General features: G+C 41.4%; 3 protein-coding genes across 4 annotated transcripts; all 3 read right to left on the reverse strand.

Moving 5' to 3' along the window:
- Positions 1-585: 585 nt before the first annotated feature.
- On the reverse strand, positions 586-4,601 carry klhl40b (kelch-like family member 40b). Of its 2 annotated transcripts, XM_062985367.1 has the most exons (6): positions 3,357-4,595; positions 2,982-3,142; positions 2,192-2,299; positions 1,915-2,100; positions 1,633-1,785; positions 586-817 (listed from the first exon to the last, which is right to left on the reverse strand). In XM_062985367.1, exons 1-6 carry the CDS (start codon positions 4,491-4,493, stop codon positions 706-708), a joined length of 1,857 nt encoding a protein of 618 aa, XP_062841437.1. In that variant the 5' UTR covers positions 4,494-4,595; the 3' UTR covers positions 586-705. The 2 variants fall into 2 exon arrangements, with proteins under 2 accessions (XP_062841437.1, XP_062841438.1); XM_062985368.1 differs by lacking the exon at positions 586-817 and having other exon boundaries at positions 1,653-1,785; positions 1,871-2,100; positions 3,357-4,601.
- An 823-nt stretch (positions 4,602-5,424) lies between these two features.
- On the reverse strand, positions 5,425-12,391 carry hhatlb (hedgehog acyltransferase like, b). Its single transcript, XM_062985654.1, has 14 exons — positions 12,334-12,391; positions 11,203-11,338; positions 10,002-10,069; positions 9,802-9,915; positions 9,527-9,721; positions 8,916-9,125; positions 7,744-7,915; positions 7,492-7,636; positions 7,363-7,398; positions 6,916-7,117; positions 6,394-6,535; positions 6,044-6,251; positions 5,859-5,969; positions 5,425-5,592 (listed from the first exon to the last, which is right to left on the reverse strand). The coding sequence occupies exons 2-14, from the start codon at positions 11,309-11,311 to the stop codon at positions 5,493-5,495; spliced, it is 1,812 nt and encodes a 603-aa protein (XP_062841724.1). The 5' UTR covers positions 11,312-11,338; positions 12,334-12,391; the 3' UTR covers positions 5,425-5,492.
- Positions 12,392-14,646: 2,255 nt separating this feature from the next.
- On the reverse strand, positions 14,647-22,387 carry gars1 (glycyl-tRNA synthetase 1). Its single transcript, XM_062985359.1, has 17 exons — positions 22,131-22,387; positions 21,186-21,287; positions 20,807-20,909; positions 20,525-20,666; positions 19,956-20,044; positions 19,671-19,747; positions 18,810-18,955; positions 18,181-18,330; positions 17,926-18,088; positions 17,449-17,613; positions 17,250-17,358; positions 17,025-17,169; positions 16,126-16,211; positions 15,933-16,042; positions 15,743-15,836; positions 15,472-15,662; positions 14,647-15,057 (listed from the first exon to the last, which is right to left on the reverse strand). The coding sequence occupies exons 1-17, from the start codon at positions 22,383-22,385 to the stop codon at positions 14,932-14,934; spliced, it is 2,253 nt and encodes a 750-aa protein (XP_062841429.1). The 5' UTR covers positions 22,386-22,387; the 3' UTR covers positions 14,647-14,931.
- Between the last annotated feature and the right edge of the window lie 998 nt (positions 22,388-23,385).

Below are 23,385 nucleotides of genomic sequence, written 5' to 3' on the forward strand. Positions count from 1 at the left end.
TGGGTTTTATAACTCTGTAGTTATAAGATGCAAAAATGCTAGAGGTGCTAATAATACTTTAGAATGTATTTTATGCCATTTAACATATCACTTACTGTTGTAAAATAACAAATCTGATTTATTTCAATATTAAACCTAATTAAACACTATAAACAAGCCAAACCTCCCAGTGTGGTCTTGTTTTGTGTGTGTCTTGTCTTTTTACTGCAGGTTTGCTGAAATGAAATAGATTATTGTTAAAGTTTTTTGTGCATTGCATTTGTGCCATATATATAAGAGAAGAAAAGAGAGGATAATGGTTTTAGGTTGAGTTATAGGCAAATCATAACAGGTAGCTGTAGGTTAATGGACAGTGCAGTCGTTCCTAGACAAGAAGCAAAGTGTTTCTTAATTTTTTGTGGGCTTGGCTTGTACAGTCGCTGCTAATTCTTTTAACGCCACGTAAAAAAAAGAATTCCTTTATTACTATTATTAAATGTTTAGTTCACAATAGGCCGTGTTTGTGTTACAACTTAGACTGTGTGTGTGTTTCATGTTTGTTTCTATGTTTGTGTGAACTTACAACAATCAGGACAAATTCATGTAAATATTTATTTACTTATTTATTAATTTATTTTATAAAAGAAAACACTCTTCACTATGGTAAAACTGCCGTTCTTTAATAGAAAAAAGGTGAAAAAGAGTTCAGTGTGTTTCAGGGTGTGGTCACATTTTAGTGAGTCTCAGGGCGTTGAGTCGAACACCCAGCACCGTGGCCCCGGCAGTGTAGCGAATCTCTCTCAGGATGCCGCTCCATTTCCTCTCGCCTTCATCATACCTGCAGAAAGATTTTTTCTTGGTGTTTATTTTGTCAAATTAAAAGAAAAATCACCAAACATTTCAACAATTTGCTGATATTTAAGAAGGAAAACAGTAAGACGGGTTAAACTGCGACCAATAAAAGGTGCATGGAACAGTTGTCTCTTGTCAGGCTCAGTAAGATAAACCAGCCCTAAGCAATCATCTTTATTTAATATCCACACAGAAAGACATGCCATCAAAAAAAACAAAAGCAATACTAAACTCTATGAACGAATGGACACCCCTCTTAATTACTAAGTTCTGGTGTTTCAGTCAGGCAAACTTGTTTTAAACAATTCCAGTGGCCTGAACAGAGCTCTGCCCTTAACCCTACTGAACATCTCTGGGATGAATCAGAACATCTATTGTAAACCAGGCTTCCTTGTCCAACACCAGTGCCTGAAAATTGACTGAATGGGCACAAGTTCCATCAGACAATATTTACATTTACAGACAGAACATCTCTCTATATTGAAATTCAATGGTTTTAAATGGGAAAACTTAAAAAGATCTTTAATTTGTGTTTTCGTGGTTTCAAACTAAGAAAAATTTGTTCTATTTATTCAGTCACATTCGTTTTACAGCAGAAAGTATTAAAATGCCTCTAGACTGGCACAAAATACACAAACATGTGCCTAACAAGCGTCTTTACACTTTTGACCTGAACTGTATTTATGTATGATTTATTATAGTTAGTATTTGTGGTGTTACTATGTTTGCACATTTTCCGCATGTCTATAAACCAATTCTACTTATTATATTTTATTCTGGAGCTGCGTCCTGACATCCTACCTCCAAATATCGTTCATCTCCTGAGGTGTGAGCTCATCTTCATCATCTTTACCAGAAATCATTGCAAATCCACCTACAGCATAGAGGCCGTTTCCTACTGTGATCAGACTGAGGGAACTTCTCTCCTGAGGAAACTCCACGAACTCAGACCACCTAAAATATTATAATTTTATATTAATAATTTAATATATTTAATATTATAATAAATCTACATGTTTAGGTTTCTCACAGCACACACAGAAGCTCTGTAGGGTGTAAATATCGTATTGATAATGCTCTGACTTGTTGGTTTTGATGTCGTAGACTTCCATGCTGCCGGTGAGGCCAGTTTCTGTGACTCCAGCAGCAATGTAGATCTTCTCCTTGTAAACGGTGACACCGAACAGTGAGCGGGCTGTCTGCATGGGTGCCAGGTCCTTCCACTCACCCTTCATCGTGTCGTAAGCACAGACTCTATTTACACACTGCCTATAAGCCCAATAATTTAAAATGTGTCAGAATAAAGAGTGAAACTCATGATTTAATGAAGGATTTGGTCATTAATGTGGGAAAAACATACTTGTCGTCTCCTTTTCCTCCGATTACATACACGATTCCATTGTGAGACACGGTTCCATGTCCATACACTGCATAAGGAAGTGGAGCTGATTCTTCCCACTTACAAGCTCTTGATTAAAAGAAGTAAAAACAACAAATTATCTTCTTTGAATACTTTACATGTTCAAAAATGTTTTTGTGGACAAAAGCTATTTAAAATGTAAATAAATAAAAAATTCACAGCTCATATCACACTAAAACAATGACACAAAATTTCATCTACATTTTCAACAAGGGGAAATATTAAAAGTAATTTAAAAACTAAAAGTGAAGTTATTATTTTTTATTTATAAAAAAGGCAAAATAAAAAAGAATCAGTGCAATTAATTAATACTTTAAGGTCCAAATCAACACTAAAACCGAATTTTATACTGAAATAGAATATAGTACGTGTATCTTTTATAAGAATCAGTATGTTTTGTAGTGGGTTGTGTTGGTGCCTCACAGCAAGAAGCATTTGGGTTTGATTCCCCTGGCTGGGCGACCAAGGTCCTTTCTGTGTGGAGTTATGTGTACATGTTCTCTTTGTTTCTGTGTGGGTTTCCTCCAGTTGCTCCGGTTTCCTCCCACAGCCAAGTAAATTAAAGCTACTAAAAGGTTTGTGTGCCCTGTGATGAACTGGCAACCTATCTTAGGTGTTTCCTGCCTTTTGCCCAATAAATCAGACCCACTGCGTCCCTGACCAGGATAAGGCAGTAGTAAAAAAACAAACATGAATGAATGAATGAAGAAATGAAATGTTTTGTGCTTACTGTCTGTCATAAACCAGAACCGAATCCAGAGTTTGCTCTCCTTCCTTCAGCTCTTTGCCACCAATCACAAAAATGAAGTTTTCTGATTCACCCATGCCGAACAGGAAGCGTGGCGAGGGCATGGGGGGCATGCCCAGCCAGTCTGAACTTGCAGAGTCATACTATAAAAGATTAGAGATCTGAATGAGTTAAAAACATCATCGTGCAACATGCGAATGAGTGTACGTTTGTGTCTAGTGATTTCACACGGAACCGAACCCCCCGTGACCGTGACCAGGATGAAACAGTTGATGAAAATTAAATGAAATTAAATAAAATAAACAGATAAATAGATCTTAACTCAGACTAGTGGTGATGTGATGGTTGCTTCTGTACCTGTAAGAAGTATGAGTATAGCCGCTCATCTTTGCTTCGCTCATCAAAGAAAAGTCCTCCAACCACAAAAATCTGATTCTCCTTGGTCACCAGGCTGCAGTGATTTTTGGGAATCTGGCTGGAAATTGCTGCCACATAACAGTCATTTCCTGTGGGGTCATAGGCCACCGCTCCAGTTTCACTTATCATAAATATCAAGTCTCTGAGGAACATACCAAACCTCAGGTTATCATTCAGAATGCCTGGAAGCAGCTCCTCCTGATCTTCATCCTCCTCTTTATTATCATTTCCCTCAACGCCGCCATTCTCTGTCTTTTTCTTACTTGTGGAACTTTTCTTGACTTCTGCAAGCTTCCCAGCTCGAGCGTCTTTGACCAGCTGAAGCTTCTTGGCGATCTCTGGATCAGATCTCAGCCAATCGTGCTTCTCTACCTGCTGGACGAAGTAATCCTCTGGGACGAGACGCAAGCGGACGCAGTCGAGAAGCGCAGGCAGCTCCTGAAGACGCTGGTCCTCGTCGTGACCTATCCACTTGATCACGGCCTCAAAGACAGCTTGTTCCGTCTCCACGTTCAGAGTGTCCGAAGCCAGGATGGCCGCCAGCTCGCTTGGACCCAACTGGAGAAGGTCCTGATCGCGGCTGATGAGCTGAAAACGTTCGCAGGCAAAGTTCCGCGCCGAGACGGCCAGCCGAGGGCAATCGAGCATCAACCCGAGACGGAAGATGGCCAAGCAGTTGCTCAGACTCAGGCGCTTCTGCAGGAACGACACACAGACTGTGAAGATGGACGGAATCTGGAGCATATTTGCGAGAGCAAAGATGTCCTGCACGTTCTGCTCGGTCACGTTAATGCTGGACGTGTAGAGGTACTTCAGGATCATACCCATCACCCCGGGTTCCACGTCTTCCAGGACGATCTCTCGCTGCTTGCTCGCCTCTGCGCCGGACTTGAAGAACGCCCGGAAGTAGGAGCTGCAGGCGGCCAGCACCAGGCGATGGCAGGGGAATTCCTTATCCTTGATCTTCAGCACGCAGTCCACCATGGTGTCGTTTTCCAGCAGGTCGTACAGGCCGTCCTGCAGCAGCGTCTGCTGGTACAGTCGTGGCTCCTCCATCGGGTCTACAGGCAAAGCCATGTTTGCTCCTGATCAGCTTCGATTCCTCGTTCTTTAGGCAGAATCTGCCCAGCTCTGCCTCTGTCAGTGTCCAGTTCAGAACGATGTGGCAGGGCCTGGTTAGTGGACTTCAGCTGTCCCAACACTTCAACCAGCCACTATCTGGTAGCTTTTTATAGGTTAAGCTCTCAGAAGGTGTGGATCTATTTTGGTACATGTGAGACATGGTTAACAGCTGACACACTGCCCCAGCGTGGCTTTTCCTGAGTCATAACCACACTGGGAAGGATGGACACATCACACCAAGGGTTTTTAGTGCAACTTTACCCTAAATACCTTTAAAAGTGCTGTTCTCAGGGTTCTAGTAACTATTATTCAATTAATTTTATAACTATATGATTTTATCTGGGTGAAATTAGCTTAATTTATCTTTTTCCATTAAACCAAAGACTTTCCACATCTGTATATATGTATATAAATTTATACACACACACATACACACCATTATATATACTGTGTTTCTGATTATCTACATAAACTACTTATTAAAAGTTTGTAGTCTCGTGAAAGAGAAAATAACATTATAACAAAATTTCAACTGGTCAGGGCTGTAGTGGGTCCTGTTTTACTTGGAAGCACTAAACGCAGGGGTGAAACACCCTGTATGGGGTGGCAATACATCAACCCACCTCATAAATACTACAGAATAACATTCTAGAAACTATAGAACAGTTATGTAGAATAGTACTACAGTGTAAATACATTTTTAAGGGTTTTAGCCACTAATTCAATTAAATACATTTATAAGCTATGCAGCAACAGTTTAGGGAAGCCCGCTTTTCTGTTCTTTTTTGCTCTATAAAGACATGAGATCTCTTACCTCAGCCCCGCTTAACAGCTCTGGAATGAACCGGAACATCAACCGAACTTTCCTGACCAACATCAGTGCTCAGTTGTGCAAATGTTATTTTGACTGAATGAGCACCAGGATGTGTAATGGGGTAAAGATGGCCAGTGGCTTCACACGTGCTGGAAAACCAGTGGCCGTTCTCGGTTAGTGTGGCCGTCATGTAACAGATAGAGGTCGCCGAGTGTGCAGGGAAAGTGAGCGTACTCAAAACTGTGTGTAAAGAAAAGAGGAGAACAATAAACTTGATACTTATTTGTGTTGTCAGGTAGCTTTTTAATGCAGATTTTGTTTCCACACTTTAGACTTGATAAAAGGTTATTTACACAGTAAGAGTTCTTACAAATGATTTTTAGTAAACATTGCCGTTGCGTTTTTAGGTAAAAGCTACCACAACAATGAACATTTTAATTACAATGACAGTATCAGAGTAGTACAGATATAAGGGTTTGTTCAAATGCTTATTACATTTTTATTACCTGCTACTGTCATAGTGAAAAAATTGTATTTGTAGATCTGATGGTAAGGTACTTTTATTGATCATTTTCTTTGTACCTCCAAATAACCTCCCCTGCTTCTCTTTTCCAAACCTAAAATGATGACAACATTCATAAAAACACTAACATAGCTGTATTCGCATTCTAAAACCATGACGCCTTCCTACTCCGCTTTCTCTTTGTTAGGGTCTGCAGCAGCGGCATTGGCGGGCTCGCTCTGGGCCTTGATGGTGGCTGGAGGGGGCGCAGGCGCAGGAGCAGGAGGGGGAATAGGATCGGGATCGATGATCAGAGCCTGCTTCCTTTCTTTCTCCTTAATGATCTGCACCAGGCAGTAGGTCACAAACAGCAGAGTGATGGTGGAAAATGGAAAACCTGCAGGAAGGAACAAGTAGTCTGATCTTAATTTATTTATCCAGATGAATCATGAATATTGATGATGATCTTTTGTGAAGTATTAGAAAAAACTCACCAACTCATGATGGAAGAAATAAACACAATAAATACTGTCCGTTACCTTTCAGCAGGAGCCTCTTGGCGACGAGCTTAGCGAATTCAATGTTGTTGAGGACCAGGATGTTGTACAGGATGATACTCCAGTAGTTAAAAGTATTAAAACCGGCTCTGATTCGGCGGGACATGGATTCAGACATCGCTGACTGGAAGGTAAAAAATACAGTTCACACAAGACTGAACTGCTCAGTCTGGTTTTCTTTCTTTAATAACATAACAGATTTATTATATGGCCAAAAGTATACGGAGACCACCACAAGCTTCAAGATTATGAAGAACATCATAATCTTGAATGTGACTTTCAAGAAGTCCTGGGTTGCAAAAGTGGTCAAGACTTTGGCACAGTCATTTGTAGTCATAAAAATGGATAGATGTTAGACCTGTTAGCCATGGGTGTGGCACCTGAACTCAATAATTAAGGGCGTCCACATAGTTTTAGCCACATACTGTAAATAATTTCCAGTTGGCGTAGATCACAGCCACTTTTTTCTGGGGTTCAAGGCTTTGTAGGTTCGTGTTCTCTTACCTCAATGGTAGTGAAAGGCTCCACGGAGAAGAACTTGGACAACCACAGCTCAAAGTTCAGGCCAAAGCAGTTGAAGAAAGCCCAGATTAGGACCACCCAGCCTGGTCCAAGCCACAGTGCACAAATGCCATACGTGCACAGCGAGGCTATGAGCTCATCCACTACGTTATCATGTTTACCACCGAGGTAGTTATACACATACCTGCAAAATGTACACCTATCAATCACCGCAACTAAATCAGAAATGAACAAAAACATGCTTTTAAATAACTGCTGCATCCTGGTTTGGGTCACGGTGGGTCCAATGCCATGCAATAACACAGGAATAACTTCCTTATTCATCATTTATATTTATTTAAAACAAATGCTAACTTACAGCTCCTAATAAAACTGCTGAGGATTTTACTCAGACTCAAATAAACATAAAAATAATTGTGTACCACTTACTTGCAAAGCCAGTCATTAATTCCTCGATCAAAGTGCCTTTAAAAGAGCACATAATAAAGAAATCACATCAATATTTAGCATATTAACTGATGACATTAAATAAAAAGCATAAACGAAGCGTGTACTGACGTCTCAGAGAAGACGTAGAGCATGGTGATGCATTTGGGAGGTTTGGGAGGATCTAGATGATCCAGTCGGGCTATTGTGTTTATGACACCGAACATCACCGCAGCTTTCACCCAGTCGTACACCACATTTATATACGCCAGGCCAGCTGGAAAGGAGGGAGATACGAAGAAGTAAAATCATTACATATAGATTATAAATTAATATTAATAACAGTGGCTTGAGAATGAGCAAGCATAATAAAACACAAGTCACCGATAGCCCAGTCTGAGACGTGTTTGAGCAGCTTCATGTCACTGGGAATGGTTAGAATGTACATGAAGTGGAAGAGGACGGCAATCATAATGATAATCCCCAAATTCACCAGGGCCTGGATGGAAATGTTCCACATCTCCCTTTCTTTCCTGCTCAGGTTTGGGTTATTCGCCTGGTGAGGACAAAAATACATGACGTGACCTTATAGCTCAGAGGTCAGACGGAGGTCAGTGAGTTTATTTTATTGAACGTTTCTGTGTGTATTAATAAATAAGCAATTTATCAAGAATTTTTGAGTCAGATTGTGGCTTAGTTTTACACTGGAGTAACAAGACCTATTTTGCGATGTAATAGAAGTCTGTTTTATACCAGATGATGCAAATTTGGACCACAGAATGCATTAACAAATTATTTAATGCCTTTTTTGCCGACTTTTTTTAGCGTGCCCAATTGCCTGATTGCATCACGCTTCCTCTCCACTAATGCCGACCCCCGCTCTGATTTGAGGAGTTCGAAGCTAACCCACGCCCCCTCCGACACGTGGGCAGCAGCCGTATGCATTTTGTCACCCATACTAGGCGAGTGCATATATGCGAATCAGCCCTGTGTACGGAGAGACACACCCTGATCCGCACTCTTTCCCCGCCTCTGTGCAGGCGCCATCAATCAGCCAGCAGAGGTCGTAGTGCATCAGTTATGAGAGAGTCCCTATCCGGCTTAATATCCCACCCCTATATGAACAACAGGCCAATAGTTGTTCATGTGGCCGCTCAGCCCAGCCGGATGGCAGAGCTGAGATTCGATACGATGTATTCGAGATCCCAGCTCTGGTGTGCTAGCGTGTGTTTTTACCGCTGCGCCACCTGAGCAGCCTTAATGCCTTTATTATTGTTAATTTTACTCTTGTATCCTTAGATCTTAAGTTGCTCTTAATTTGTGTACATTTATTACTGAAACACACCAAAAATACTGTAATAAGCCATTGTTTTATGATCAGCTTAGATTAAAGCTTAATGCAAACTAGGTCTATTAACAATTACATATCCTTCATCAACAGACCAGGAATAAAAATAAAGTGCCACAGTTGCCAACTTAACCGTGGTCTATATTGAATTTATGAATTGACATACGTAGACTTCAATTAGACTTCAGTTACGTTATGAGCTGCATACCTGGACGTAGAACTTATCGAAGGTCATGATGGGCCCGAAGTAGAAAAAGGGGAGGTAGAAGTTATACTTCAGCAAGTCCAGGATGCTGTAGTGTCCGTCCTTTCTTTCACAGTTCTCCAGAGCAAAACTGATACAGCGCATGATGGTGAAACCACAACCGCCGTAGAAGAGAACAGGACGAAGAGAAAACTCACCGCTCACGAAGCCGGCCTGTGAAATAACGGCATAAATTTTTATAATGATCGATTCTGCTGGAATTTCTCACTTTAGAAGTGCATCCATGTGGTCTGGAGATCATGACACTGAATCCTGACAATGTAAGCCATCGTTCTTAGTGCCTTTCTTACTAGATTGGCGCCATGTAAGCCAATATTGGTTGTTTATTATGTGCTAATAATAATAAATGAGATGAAAATTTGCTGTAGGTTGGCTGAGAAAATTGGCTGGTAAAAAATTGAGCTTAATGAACTTATTGATTGTTTTTATTATACAGATTCTACATCACACATGGAACAGAAACTGAACAATCATTTGTCAAGACAATTAAGAAATAAAAACAAAATATAATGCATCATGCATCATGAGGTGTTTTTACTTTAAGCCATATGTACCTGCCAGGACACGAAGGGCTCCATTTTAAACGTGGCGAGGGTGACGAGTCCCGCAGCGAAACAAAGCCAGCGAAGTTTTACCAACGAGATGCTGTAGAGCAGCACGCAGTGTGAGAGGATCAACGTCACGTACGTCCAGCCCATACTGGTGAGGACCGCCAAGATTCCGTACGCCATGTACACCAGAGACCTGTACTGTAACAACAAGCAGAAACAACATGAAGATACATGTCGTTGTAAAAATGGGGATCGAATGTACAGTGTGTGATACACACCTGAGGAGCCAGCATGGAGCAGATCTTGCCAAACAAGACATGGCCGGACAGAGCAAAGACGATGTGTTCGCGGAACGTGGAGAACCACATCATCCATTCTGGATCAGCCGTGTCCTGCAGAGAAGTACAGACGAGACTGACCTCACCAGTCCAGAGGAACATGGCATATTTGGTTAGACTAGAAGGTGACCGGACCTTACCATTTTCCTGCCAAAGTAGTACCATCCAGGCTGAACGTGTGACCTGAAAGCCTTTCGATTTGCATTCACTGTATAAAGAATAACAAAATCGATTATTAAAAATTGGCATAAAAATTAATCTTAATCTAGGAAAACAACATGAACCTGATCAACAACATCTAACAGATAATAAGAAGAAGAATGGGTCAACAGGGTGGCTCAGCAGGTAATGTGGGTGCTGAGGTCAAATCTCAGTATACTTGTGATTACTATGGGAAAACATTTTGTATGCTAACTTTTAGGTAAAATATCACGGTGTCCATAAACTTTTGGTAACTTCTCCACCTCTTCAGACCTCTGTATTACAACAGTGGTGCTCATTTCAGTAATTGTTAACCACAGAACCCTTTTCTCGCAGACTCAACAGCACATGACACTGGAGTAGAAGATCAGAGCACCAAGATCTTTCCTGCAATCTGCCAACATGCAGAAGGTGGATTGGCCGTGCTAACTCGCCTCTAGAGGTGAGTAAATAGGTGCTGGGGTTATTATGTGTACATAGGTGCACAAATGACATGTTGGTGTGATTGCTAGGTAAGATGAAGAATGGGTCAGTTATGCTGTCTTGGACTCATCAAGAGTTAAACTTAATGACCTCCTGATGATAAGCTGACCGCTTTACTGGTTCTGTTTTCTATAAATACAATGTTTTTAACAAAAATAATATGTAATTTATTGTGTGTCATCAACAGTGCTTAAAATATACTTGTCGATGATCTTTGGTTATTTAATCCTGACTTTGTCCTTGAATGCCAGTGTTGGCGTTTTAGGCCCAGTGGTCCAGTAGCCTAACAAACACAGCCTCACCATCCTATTTTTCTTTCCCTCCCTGGTGTATTAATACTGACACATGATCCGCGCTTCATGGCCTGCATAGCTTCAGCACCTGGCGCTGCCTCACCGCCGTGGCCTTTAACTCGGACAATACGGTAGAAATAAATAAACAAGAGGGCGTGTGGAACGAGACAGGGGCTCAAATGTCCTACAGCAGTTTAGCTTCTGTATAGACAAAGTTAATATGCTAATGAGAAGTGAAGTTTCACTTGGCACTGCCTGGCCACAGACTGACCTTAATTACATGATTATTACATTAATAATTACAGTATGATCAGTTAAATCACATATACAAAATGTGTGTGTGTGTGTGTGTGTTGACACTTACAGCTGGACACGTCAAAAATCCAGCTGGCTGCCCAGAGCATTGCCATGGACAGCACCACATAATAAAAATAGAGCTCATACTTTGGAAGAGCCGCTTTGACCCCCATCATGCAAATCCACACCAGCACACCAGGCTCCTGAAGAGTAAAAAATAAATAAATAAACATGATAAAAATCTAATTAACAAGTATTTCCTTATTAAACATTTACGTGAACTTCTTTGTAACTTTGCTGCAATCACAGGTTCAAAAAACAGCCCCAAATCGTCATTCCACCTCCACCACACTTTACAGATGCTTCCAGACAGGTAGCATTTTACAATCAGCTGGGTCAAAATATACAGGAACTTTGAGATTATAAGATTATAAATGTAACTCTAATTAATTTCAATTGTTTGTTAATTAGAACCATCGAGGGGGGGAATGCAGACACCATGCGACAAAGTTAAATGTTATTTTGGAATTTTTACACCATTAAAGGACATAAAACTGTGGTCTCTTGCCAAGGTCAAGAAACACATTCTACACCACCAAATCAATAATCAATAATAAATAAATTTAAGGGTTTTTTTTATAAGGGTTTCCAGTCATACAGTCACAAAACAGCTGCAGAAATCATTTAATACACGACATACACGTTTCTTTACAATGTAATGGATGTAAAGTTCTGCCTACATCTGTATTAGTGGTGTGGAAAAATGACAGCTACACATATCTACACATAACATGAATGCAGAATGGTTTAAATGACGATCCTTAGATATTTTATGGCACCCAAAATCCCTCCAGTATTAATAGATGAAGGAAAAACTCTTGTCAAAGCAGAGACATTTACACTATGCAGCAGCTTTCTAATAATAACTGCAGCTCTTTTTTTAATCTCAATTGCGAGCATCACATCAAAGCTTTCCAATGTTTTATTTTTCCATCAAACAATTTCCTATTTACATCAAGAGTATGTAGTTATTCTGTACTTTGTACTGTACAATGTACTTTCTGTTACTCAGAGGAAATGCACTGCATGCAGGTGAAGCCGCTAAAGGTTAGTTTCATGTTATTAAAATTAAAACGTGATAAATATATCATGCATTGTACGTAGCAGCACTGGTCTGAGCAGCAGCTGCTGTACTAACCTTGAGGACGCGACTAGGGCGTTTAAATCAGTTCCCTTTAAAAAAAAAAAAAAAGAACTTTAAAACATTCAAAGAAAGTCAAACAAAACTGAAGGAAAGATCTGCAACACATCCAGAGCCTGGAGTGAGAGTCAATGGGAACTGTCATTCAGGGACAGTTAAAGGTGAAAAGCCTTTCCAGATTGGACAGTTTCCCTCCCATTCAGGCTATTTTTAATGCCACTGAGCTGGAGTGAACTGTCTTGCTTGGTAGCTTTACTAAAACAATTGCATTTGATTCAGCTGCACACAAACATCCTTATGAATTATAAATGCATTATATTAAATATAATATTAATTAAATAATGAATTAATTTTGATTCTCTGAGAAGGGCCTAAATACAATCTTGTAACCCTAAATGTCTAAATGTTGTCAGTCTCCACTGTCAGCCTACAAAGACTTTTAACAGTATTGTCAAGCAAGTCTGTGGGGATTTGTGCCTATTCAGTGAAAAGAGCATTTGTGACGGGTTATGAGCAGGCCAGACTTACAGTCCATGTCCAAATTCATATCAAAAGTGTTAAATGGGGTTGAGGTCAGTTCCTTCATACCAAACATCATGCTGAAACAGGAAAACACCCTCCCTAAACTTAGAAGTACATCATTTGTTTTATATACAGTGGAATCAGAAAGTAATCACACCCCATGACTCGTGGATTTGACTTTACTTTTACTTACATTTTTGGCATTTAGCAGACGCCTATATTCAAAGCAATCTACAGAACAGCGACAGTATATGTTGTCTAAGCAAATGAGGGTTAAGCACCTTGCTTAAGGGCCCAACAGTGGCAACCTGGCAGTGGTGGAGCTTGAACCAGCGACCCTTCAATTACTAGTCCAGAACCTTAACCACTAGGCTATAACTGCCCCACTGTACTTCAACTTCCACGGCCAAGTAGTGCTAATGCTAATGTTTCCTTTATAAAGCTTTGGTATGTAGTTTCATGGCTCACACTAGAGCAGCAACACAGAGCAAAACAGTCGTATCAATGACCAACAGCAGTTGAATATAGAAGATGGCAGCAGGCATGAAGTGTAAGAAGTAATAAGCACAATCATTCCAAAGCTCACCTTCTTTTAAAGGTAATGCCAATCCATCCAAATACTATGTTAACCCAGGGCACTAATAGCCACCGAATGCACCTGCAATGTTGTAGTACTTGCATGACTTGCCAACACACCCTCCCCATCAGGCACATGCCATCAGCATTAACTCCTCAACACAATAAAACTAGTTTTTAATAGTTGATCAATTTGTTTAAAAACAAAAAGCAATATAAAACATCATAATGATACATACCAGTACATTTCTGATCTCTGACCGTATAGACAGGCTGGTGCAGGGTGCATGTTCTACTGAAAACAAGTTTCACCTGAATGTTCACCTGGAGGCGTGTCGGGCCCCAAGACGTCCACGTGAACCAGGCGGTTCGGCAAACATTTTCTTAAGATGCCTGATTCACGTTCACCAATAAGTTCACATACAAGTTTTTTTTTTCCATGTTAACATGCCAGTTGATTATTTAATTATTATTACTTTTCTCCGTAACTAATTTTTTTTGGCTTGTGACCCACCTAAGGGTCATGACCCAGGGTTTGAAAAACGCTGCACTATATTATGTCTTGTATTTTAGGTACACTGATCAAAAGAGAAAGCAGATTCAGCACAGGTATGTCATTACTTGTGACACTTGTCATTTGATAAGAGTTTCCTTATCATGCCAAGTATTGATGCCACACAGCTGTAGGGTCCTGAGGTCCTGGATTTTAACCTGGCCTCAGAACAGTTCTCCCTCACATTTCTTCTCCTCAGTGTGGGTGTCCCGCAGGCACACTGTGTCCTAAAACCATTACAGTTAGAGCAGGGCTTTTCAAACCCTGGGTCGTCACCCACAAGCCGAAAAATGGGTCACAGAGAAAAATAATAAATAAACTAATTTTAACAAGCATGTGAACGCCCACTTGTGGAGGCTTTATGTTACATCTTGTAAACTACAGTGGGACCAGATTGCAGCGCATAACAGAGAGAGTAAGAGAGTTTGTGTTGCCTGGGTCGCTACAACAATTCCTAGAGAAAATTTGGGTCGTATACTGGTACCAATCCAGGGTGTGTCACTGCCCTGCATCAAGTGTTTGCATCACAGGCTCCGGACCCACTGCAACCCTATTTAAGAGAGATGCTTAATAAGAGTAAATAAATAAATAAATACGTTAGCTATTAGTGGTGATGAGCTTACATGATGAATTAGACATAACAGACTCAGCACACAGTATTACAGGTCCAGAAAGTGCTGGCATGATTTATTAAATTCAGGATGCACGTCATGTTTAAGCCATTTTTTGAACAGTGACCTCCACCAATTCACCATTAAAAGCACTCGGTACAGAGCCACTAGCCTGTAATCAACATCTCTGTCTTCTTTACAGTAAAAGACTAGAAACGTTTCATTCTTTGATAAAGCGTAACGGTAAGACTGTTCATTCTGTCCGGTTGGACGGTGTGGGTGCGAGTGTAGAAAATGTGCACGGGGTCCCATGTGAGGCAGAACAGCAGTGATCTATTCCTCCACCGTGTCCTTCTTGCTGGTCTCCTGACCTTCGAAGATGGGGTACTTGCTCTCGATCTCGGCCCACGTGCTGGTACCGTTGGCGAGGTCTCGGACGATGGCCGGCAACTCGGAAACCTGAAGGCGCACACACACACATACACAAGCACAGTGTCAAGTTTCTTTGCCGCATACACCACGTCCACGCTGGTTAAAGGATGCCATCTAGCACAGTAATCCCCAACCAACGGGCCATTTATTAGCAGATAATTAGAGTTTGCTACAAGAGCAATTAAATCTCCAATACTCTTCGGGTGTTATTGTCCCCAATCACCACTAGGTGGGAGCAGCGTCTCAGCAAAAAAAAAAAAAAAGCTCAGGATTCACACCGATTTTCCATTCTTTAGTTACTCTATTTTAAATCCCCCCGCCCCCGCGGTGCAAAAAAGGTTGGGGACCGCTGGTCGAGCACAAGCCCCCTTCTTTTGAAGTAAAATTTGTAAACAAAGTAAAGAGTGCACATTAAATACTTTAACTGCTCAGATTCATTACCTCGGCCCTGATCTGCCTCATGCAGTCGCGGTCCCTCAGAGTGGCCGTGTGCGGGGTCTTGTTGACCGTGTCGAAATCGATAGTCATGCCGAACGCCACGCCGATCTCGTCCGTCCTGGCGTAGCGCCTCCCGATGGAGCCCGAGGAGTCGTCCACCTTGTGGGAGACGCCGAATTTGGTCATGGCTTCGGCTGTGAAGAAAACCACAGGTTTAATTCATGAATTCATAACAAGCGATTAGTCTGTGTTCAAAACATCCGTCTGCACTTACACAGCTCACGTACGAACGGCATAAACTCCGGGTTCTGGCTCAGAGGAAGGACGGAGCACTTGTAGGGAGCCACGACAGCCGGGAAACTGAAATACTGGGACGAGCGCGAAGAGAAAAGTGTCAGCTTGAATAAGCACAACGTTTATTAATGCTGCCTACAATATTTTATATTCTGATAAACTGTGCTCACCGTTCTTTGCTCGTCGCCCTCACGGACGTGGAATGTGTGCTCGAAAATGGAGTACATGATTCTGCCGATACCGAAGGAAGGCTCGATAACATTGGGTGTAATTTCTTCAACTGAGGAGAAAAAAAGCACATTTTAGAAATGTAAGAATGAAGCTTTATATTAGTCACAGCTGGACTTTAAGCTCTTCTCTTACCATGCAGGGTTTTCTGGAAGCGTTTGATGCTCACCATCTCCTTTGTGAGTTTAAAGGTCTTCCCGTCAGTCTCGACAGTGAACTCACTGTGGAAAAAAAAAAAAAAATACAGACCTGTTTTACATTTGCTGACAAGACTTTTGCATTTGTGATTAGGTGGGAGTCTGCGCTTCAGCTTAATGCGGTATTTAATTACAGTTCAGCTCATTTATGAGATCTGACAGACGAGCTTAGTGTTAAAAATGATAATAATAATAGGGATCGTAATAATAATAATAGTCGGCTGGGGGCCTAAACACTCAGACACAACCAGCTGGAGGGATTCCTCACAGCTGCAATTGCGGCCTCTGCTGGCTGGTCGAGGCACTGCACAGAGACGGTGAATAATGGAGAACAGTGCGTGACTGTGTACTCGATCCTGATCCCTGCAGAAATATTTGGCAACCATGTACACATGTAGGAGGGGGCATGTAATTTAGGTATGGCCCTGCTCGACCAGGGTCGGGGCAACAGTGGAGAAGAGATCCAATCAGAATAATTAGATAAGACTAGATCGGAGTGAGAAAATGGAAAAATGCATAAATAAAGCATATAATAATAATAACAGGGACTGGCATAAAAGATCATCAGTACTGAAACAATCTGATAATGATTATAGACTCGTAACAAAAATAATGTTAGCCTGCACTTTAAAGTAAAATATTTGTAAATAAAATGAAATTATTTGAACAATAATATATACTGAACAATGATTTATGAACCAACAGACACCAATAATCTGGTGTAATTATAAAGAAAATAATCGATAAAGGTCAAATGTAAGCACATTATATACGATCAATAGTAAAAGTTACGACGCAAAGAAAAGAACTGCAGCCCGGTACTAAGTTGACTCTCACCCGTTCTCATTGAGCAGTTTCTCCTGATCTGTGATATAGCACTCATCACACACAGCCAGGAACTCCATCACCAGCTTGGCTTCCTTCTTGTACGCTTTACCGATCGCTCCCTTGTTCGGCTCGAACTGCACGACGTTCACGACTTTGTGCCAAGGAGTTAAAGACAATCACATCGAATCTGAACAAAACACACCTAACGCACTACAGCTATGTGCAGTAAGGATATGGGTTCTTTAAGGGCTTTCTCAGCCACCAGTGGAACCTTGGTAGCTCGGGCGTGGCATGTGAGATCGTAGCATGAGCGGTCAGCGCAGCCCACAATCTCAATCCATCCCTGAAAACACACACACACACACACACACAATAAGTCACATGACTCGGCTGTACAGCCAGAGCTAATCGTTTCACAGCTTTAGCTACGTACGTAGGAGGTTTTGGATTCAGCGTCCCAGCAGTCGCAGGCGTAATGGGCCATCTCGTTGTCCATGTGCTGGCGGAAGCGCACTTTATCCTTGGCCAGACCAACTTTGGTGAGGTAGAGGTAGATCCTCCCGATGAAGTAGCCCAGGACGGAGTTGTTGATTATGCCCTGAAAGGAAAATCAGGCTGTTAACAAAGCCATCGCAAGATATAAACAGCTTAAATAAGGTACCAAAAAACATGAAACTAAAAGCATTATTAATTTTTCCTAATGCATTTTCCTCCCCATTTATTCGTACCCTATTACATTTCACTTCCTTTACTAATACAGACCGACGTCCGTGACTAAAACCCGCCCTCTCGGACACGTGTGCAGCACCATGCGGCTTCATAATGGGATCAGTATTGCACACTAAATGACTGGATATTAAACCAGCTAAATTTACATGCACACATCTGTAGATATATGTTTATTTCTCACCTGTTCCACGGCGTCGCCGAGCTTCATGAGCTGTGCCGACTGGCCGCTGGTCTGAGCTTTAGCGGAGTACAGGAGGATCTCCAGATCTGCCACGCTGGGGAACTTGGAATGCACCTTTTCGTTCGGATCGACAAAGTGTTCGATCTCAGCCATGGTGAACTCTCTGTAAACAGAAGCGTCCATCAGTACCACTGGTCTTCTTCTATCCACACGTTCAGAGCTCCAATTCCAAAACAAAGTCAGTGAAGCACCCACCTGACACGAATGAGTCCCGAGCGAGGAGAGATCTCGTTCCTGAAGGAGTTCCCGATCTGAGCGGCGGCGAACGGTAACTTGCCCTGATTGAACTCCAGCAGACGTTTGAAGTTGAGGAAGATTCCCTGAGCGGTTTCAGGCCTCAGATAGCTGCACAAATTCAACAAGGATTTTATTTTAATGGAGTTTTGTATCAGTCGAACCATCACAGATCAACCGAAAGCCATTTTTTAGCGAGTTTCCTAAAAATCTTGACGCTGGGCTTGCGCAAGTGTCTGAACCTTGATTTTTATGTCACTTGAGTTTGTTTTAAAGCGACCGCCAGTTTGTTTTCATCGCAGTTCATAAATATTTATCTTGGTCAGAGTGTAAGATTTAACAGACAGCGCTTGTGCTTGTTGTACCATCCCTTAGGGTTGCAATTCTAATCAAACTCATTTATTCATTCATTCATTCATTCATTTCCCTTTTTATGTTTTACCAGTGTTTTATTCTGGTCAGGGTCACAATGGGACCAGAGTAACACAATAACCCCCTTTCCCCAAGACAATCAATAAACAATAGTTTAATTTACAGCTGCACCACCCAAGCACCTCGATCAAATTCATTTCAGAGCTATCTGGACTCACCCTGGCATGTTGCCTGCGGGACCGATGGAGGTCTGAAACATCAGATTAAATGAGATGGGAGGAGTGAGGTCATTTCCTGTGCTGGGAGACTTTACGTTGTACTTCACGAACAGATCGGCCAGCTCCTGCTGAGTGTAGTTATCCATCTGTAAAGAGCAGAAGCAAAGACTGTAAATACACAAAGTGCTTGATTTCTGCAACTGTTGTCTACAAAATCAGTAAATAAAGTTCTGAATAGATTCTAATAATGTTACTTTTCAACAACTTATCCAGGTAATGATGTAAACACCTAAATATGTGTAATTCCATGTCATATTTGCAGTAGTAGTTTGTATTTTAAGATGAATGTATAACTGAGAATTATTCACTAAAGACGGAATTTCCGCTGCGTGTTGTTTTACTGTTTGACCAGCAGGTGTCGCCAAACTCATTCATGTTTGCTCACTTGACTTCCATGCGCTTGTATTAAATGAATCGTTTGCTAAAGCATCTGAACCGCAACAATGGCAGCAAATTCTATAACATAACTTTTTTTGACATCCTACAGTGCGTCCTGGTGCAATCTCTTCCACAGGTAAGCAACGTATGTTCTCAGCCGTCTACACAATCTTGGAAAAAAAACAGGATTTCGTCTGGTCATCGAACTTCCTCAGTGTCCTGAAACATCAGTTTTTATCTCTGCTCACAAACATCAGTAAGCAGTGCTTGATTCTGTAGAACATACCATCTCATACAGTTACAATGCCAGCTCACTTATTATAGAGCTTGTCCATGTTTTCCAAGCATTTTCTCTGTAATAGAAAGCTAGATAAATGTTCTGTATGATGCATTAATCACGTAATGAGAATAAAAAGCTGTTACCTGTGTGATAACATTGTCCATTTCTTTCTTTGTATCCTCTGTGCATTTCTTGTCACTCATCAGTTTCTGGAGATGAGCTAGAACATACAAAATTGCAAACATATTAAAATGTAAAAGAAACACTGAACTGGTCAAATATATTGGGTTTCATATCCTGGTTCCACCTGCCTCCGTTCTCTCCATCTTTATTGTTTTTATTTTACACATTCATAACGTACATGCTGAGGTCTGATTATTACAGCTGTCTGAGTTTGTTTTGATACTGAGGAACTATGAGACACACACCTTTGAGAAGGTGATCAGCACGGAAGCACTCGCCATTCTTCACATCTTTCACCATGTAGTCCGCAAACTTGTCCACGTGCCCAGATGTTCTAGAGGAGAAAACAGGAGAATTTGATGCACATTCAGGAAATATATGTGATTCTAGAGTAACGTCAGTAAGTACTTAATTTGTCATTAAATTCATGATTCCTGAAAACAGAGATTCAGGAAAAGGCTTTAAAACAAACCACAGGTAACATACGAGTGTTTTACTGCAGAATAAAGTAAATCAAAATCACTAGTGTGTGCTGTGTATCCTCCAGATATTCCTGATTTCTTGCCTCCTTTTAAAAAAGCGCCAAAGAAATGATGCTCTGCAATGGACAGGCACTGCGTCCATCAGTGTTGATCTGTGCCAGGATTTTAACTGGGTTTACTTCTCACAAAAATCATGTGGCACCATGTAAAGTACCATCTTGTACCAAGGTGATGCCTCAGTTTCATAACTCCCAGAGTGATTAATTCTACTGGCTGACTTTCAGCACACAACCCAAATAGAAGCTGCTGTGTGTGAAGCGGTCACGACTCACTTGAGGACGGGTTCAGGGGTAAGCATGGTACAGTCGATCTCCAGGATCTGCTCCTCCTGGATGAAGTGCTGCCTCCACGCCTGCAGGATGTTGTTTTTCAGAGCACAACCCACCGGCCCGAAATCGTACAGACCGCTCACACCTGAAACACAACAAACGGAGAGATCGGGGATGGATGTAAGCACACAGTTTTAATCACACACCTTCCATTCGTGACTGTCAATCAACGCTGGTTCTGATGTTTAAGGAGACACTAAATCAGGAGATAAATTAAAAGCTTACCTCCATAAATGGCAAAAGCCTGGTCATAGAAGAATCGTCTCTTCAGCGTATCCTCCATCTTCACTCTGTCCACAACATCATCTTTGGTTTGCAGTGAGAGCTCCTGTAAAACAATCAAAACAAGGTGAGAACACCACACAAACGCCAACAACCTGTGCAAGCTCAGGCCAGCCAGCCACCGCGTCCTTTTCCTTTTGTACCACTAAAAGATCTCCGAGTTGCTTTGATTGATGGGAGAGACGGGAAGGCCAAACCCTTTACCCAGAGAACTCGATGCTTTCAAGACTCCAGGACATGAGCAGCTAGTGCCTGATATGAATCAAACTCGTGGTTTGCAGATCCTTCATTTAAAGCTTATCGAAAATCGACCATCACTCACCTTGGCCTCAAGAACCTTCTTGCGTGCCTTCAGCTCGGCCACCGCTCTGCTCACATCCACGTCTGGAGCGTTTTCAGCCTTCATGGTACGCACCAGATCCCCCTGAGCACCAGGATACACCAAGATTAAACTAGCACTTCTGTAATTGTAGGGTAGACATGCTTTTTCTTCCCACAATCCTTCAACTGTGCTGTATAGTTAAACCATGTTTACACTACTGCTAACAACAGACATAGTCTTAACATGTAAGTCAAGGCAGTCCATGGAACAGTGGACTCTTACCAAGGTCAGGAATCAGGATGCTATGAGAAATATTGTTTGGATGGTCAGACGGACACTAAGAGTTCTCAAAAACTGGTCGGCTAAGAATGTGGCTGATGTAACAGTCAAAAAGCTTTAAACCACTATGTGCTCAGAACACATACAGCTCGCTTGACTGTGGACAGTGATACCCAAGAGATTATATTATAATGCATAACCCGTTTCATATCACAATTAACAACAGACTCTAAAACGACATGAAATGAATTATTTGGGGTTTTTTAGGTGGATGTAAACACGACTGTAGACTGTGTGATGATATATTTGGGGGCAGCCAGTGGCAGACAGATGTGCTCAAACGTGGCAGTGCAATAGACAGATTGCACCAAAATCAAACTGAATTTATGCAATTATTAACAATTAAAAATAATCCATTATTAACTGTAAAACTGTAACTGTAACATTATTAATTGTAAAAGCAAATAATCAACATGGTATATATTAATGATTAGGAAATGATTGCAAAGCACTAAACACTAAATTATTGATCACTGAACATAAACATTCAATTCTATACTGTTTAAAAGGTTTAGGTTATTATTTAAAGACCCAGTAAACATATGATGATTAGAATAGCATTATAAAAGATATAATAATGAATAATTCTGGTGTTGTTTGTTGTACCTGTTCCTTCACCGCCTGTCTCAGTGGAGCCAGAATCTCTTCCACATTCGCGTCCATGTTTTGTCCTTCAGAAAGCTCCGACCACACGCTTTTCTTCCTCTTCCTACACAGGCAGGCGGACCGGGAGAAGTTTCGGCTCTGAGCTGGAGCACACAGCGGCTGCGGCCTGGCTCTGGTCCCCGGAACGATGCAGCGGAAAGTGGGTAGAATCTGGGCGCGACCCCGCAGCACTGCTGATGTTACTCTGCACAGCATGTGGAGGCAGAGCGCCGGTACCGTGGCGCTTTTTTCCGCACCCGTATTCGAACAGGTCCCGCCTTCTGCGCCAGGATTGGTTAGAAAGGACCCCGCGTCCTGCGCTCTGATTTGCTGGAATTTAAACATACAAAACTGCACCGTTCATTTTATTTATTTATTAGGATTTTAACGTCATGTTTTACACTTTGATTACATTCATGACAGGGCAGGTAGATTCATCAGTTCACAAGTCACATGCCAAGCACAATCTCGGACAATTTTGTATCTCCAATTCACCTCACTTGCACGTCTTTCGACTCTGTGAGGAAACCGGAGCACCCGGAGGAAATCCACACAGGCACGGGACACCATGCAAACTCCACACAGAAAGGGTGATCGAACCCAAGACCTTCATGCTGTGAGACGACAGTGCTACCCACTGAGCCACCGTGCCGCCCCGTAATTCATGTTTAAAGATTGAATGATGTGTGTAAAAAAAGCTTATTGTGTTTATTGTGTTTAAAAAGCTTATAAGTTTATTGTGAGTTTGTAGCTTCAGGTGACAATCCTGACTTGTTAAAATCTATCTGTTCAGAGCTTTCTTGACTTTCTTATTGTACTGATTGTGATGAAGTACTATAATGAGTGCCATCATCAGTACTAACAATGAATTAGGAGGACATGTGACAAACTTACACATTTAGAATATGACCAAATATACTGTCAAACAATCTAAGTTGACAGTATATTTGGAAATATTTTCAGAAAATCCATGCACATGAAAAGAAGTTTGTAATATTAGAATAAAAATTAACTATGAGTAAAGTATGGGTGATTTCAGAGCATCTATCTGCTCTGGATGTCTGTGATGATTATAACTGCACCCAGCTGACTGTAATAAACATAATTACATGTACATATTAAGTATTAAGTATGTATGCATTAGTATAGGCCTAGTAAAATACCTCTGAGCACTATAAACACTGGTAATAATTGGTAAATAATTTATGATTTCACA

The sequence above is a fragment of the Trichomycterus rosablanca genome, chromosome 23, assembly GCF_030014385.1.
Source record: "Trichomycterus rosablanca isolate fTriRos1 chromosome 23, fTriRos1.hap1, whole genome shotgun sequence".
NCBI lineage: Eukaryota > Metazoa > Chordata > Actinopteri > Siluriformes > Trichomycteridae > Trichomycterus > Trichomycterus rosablanca.

Bases quoted from the DNA above. Each gene is read 5' to 3' on its own strand.
- klhl40b (XM_062985367.1), bottom strand. From the start codon at position 4,493: ATGGCTTTGCCTGTAGACCCGATGGAGGAGCCACGACTGTACCAGCAG. The intron at 3,143-3,356 runs GTACAGAAGCAA...AATCTTTTATAG, and splicing joins TATACTCATACTTCTTACAG to TATGACTCTGCAAGTTCAGA. The intron at 2,101-2,191 runs GTATGTTTTTCC...TTGGGCTTATAG, and splicing joins GGAGGAAAAGGAGACGACAA to GCAGTGTGTAAATAGAGTCT.
- gars1 (XM_062985359.1), bottom strand. From the start codon at position 22,385: ATGCTGTGCAGAGTAACATCAGCAGTGCTGCGGGGTCGCGCCCAGATT. The intron at 17,614-17,925 runs GTGAGAAATAAA...TTTTCCTTTCAG, and splicing joins TCGGCGACGCCGTGGAACAG to GGCATAATCAACAACTCCGT. The intron at 16,212-17,024 runs GTGAGAGTCAAC...TTTTTTCCACAG, and splicing joins AAACTGCTCAATGAGAACGG to TGAGTTCACTGTCGAGACTG.
- hhatlb (XM_062985654.1), bottom strand. From the start codon at position 11,311: ATGATGGGGGTCAAAGCGGCTCTTCCAAAGTATGAGCTCTATTTTTAT. The intron at 9,722-9,801 runs GTGTGTATCACA...TTGTTGTTACAG, and splicing joins GCTCCATGCTGGCTCCTCAG to TACAGGTCTCTGGTGTACAT. The intron at 7,399-7,491 runs GTCAGTACACGC...GCTCTTTTAAAG, and splicing joins CTCTACGTCTTCTCTGAGAC to GCACTTTGATCGAGGAATTA.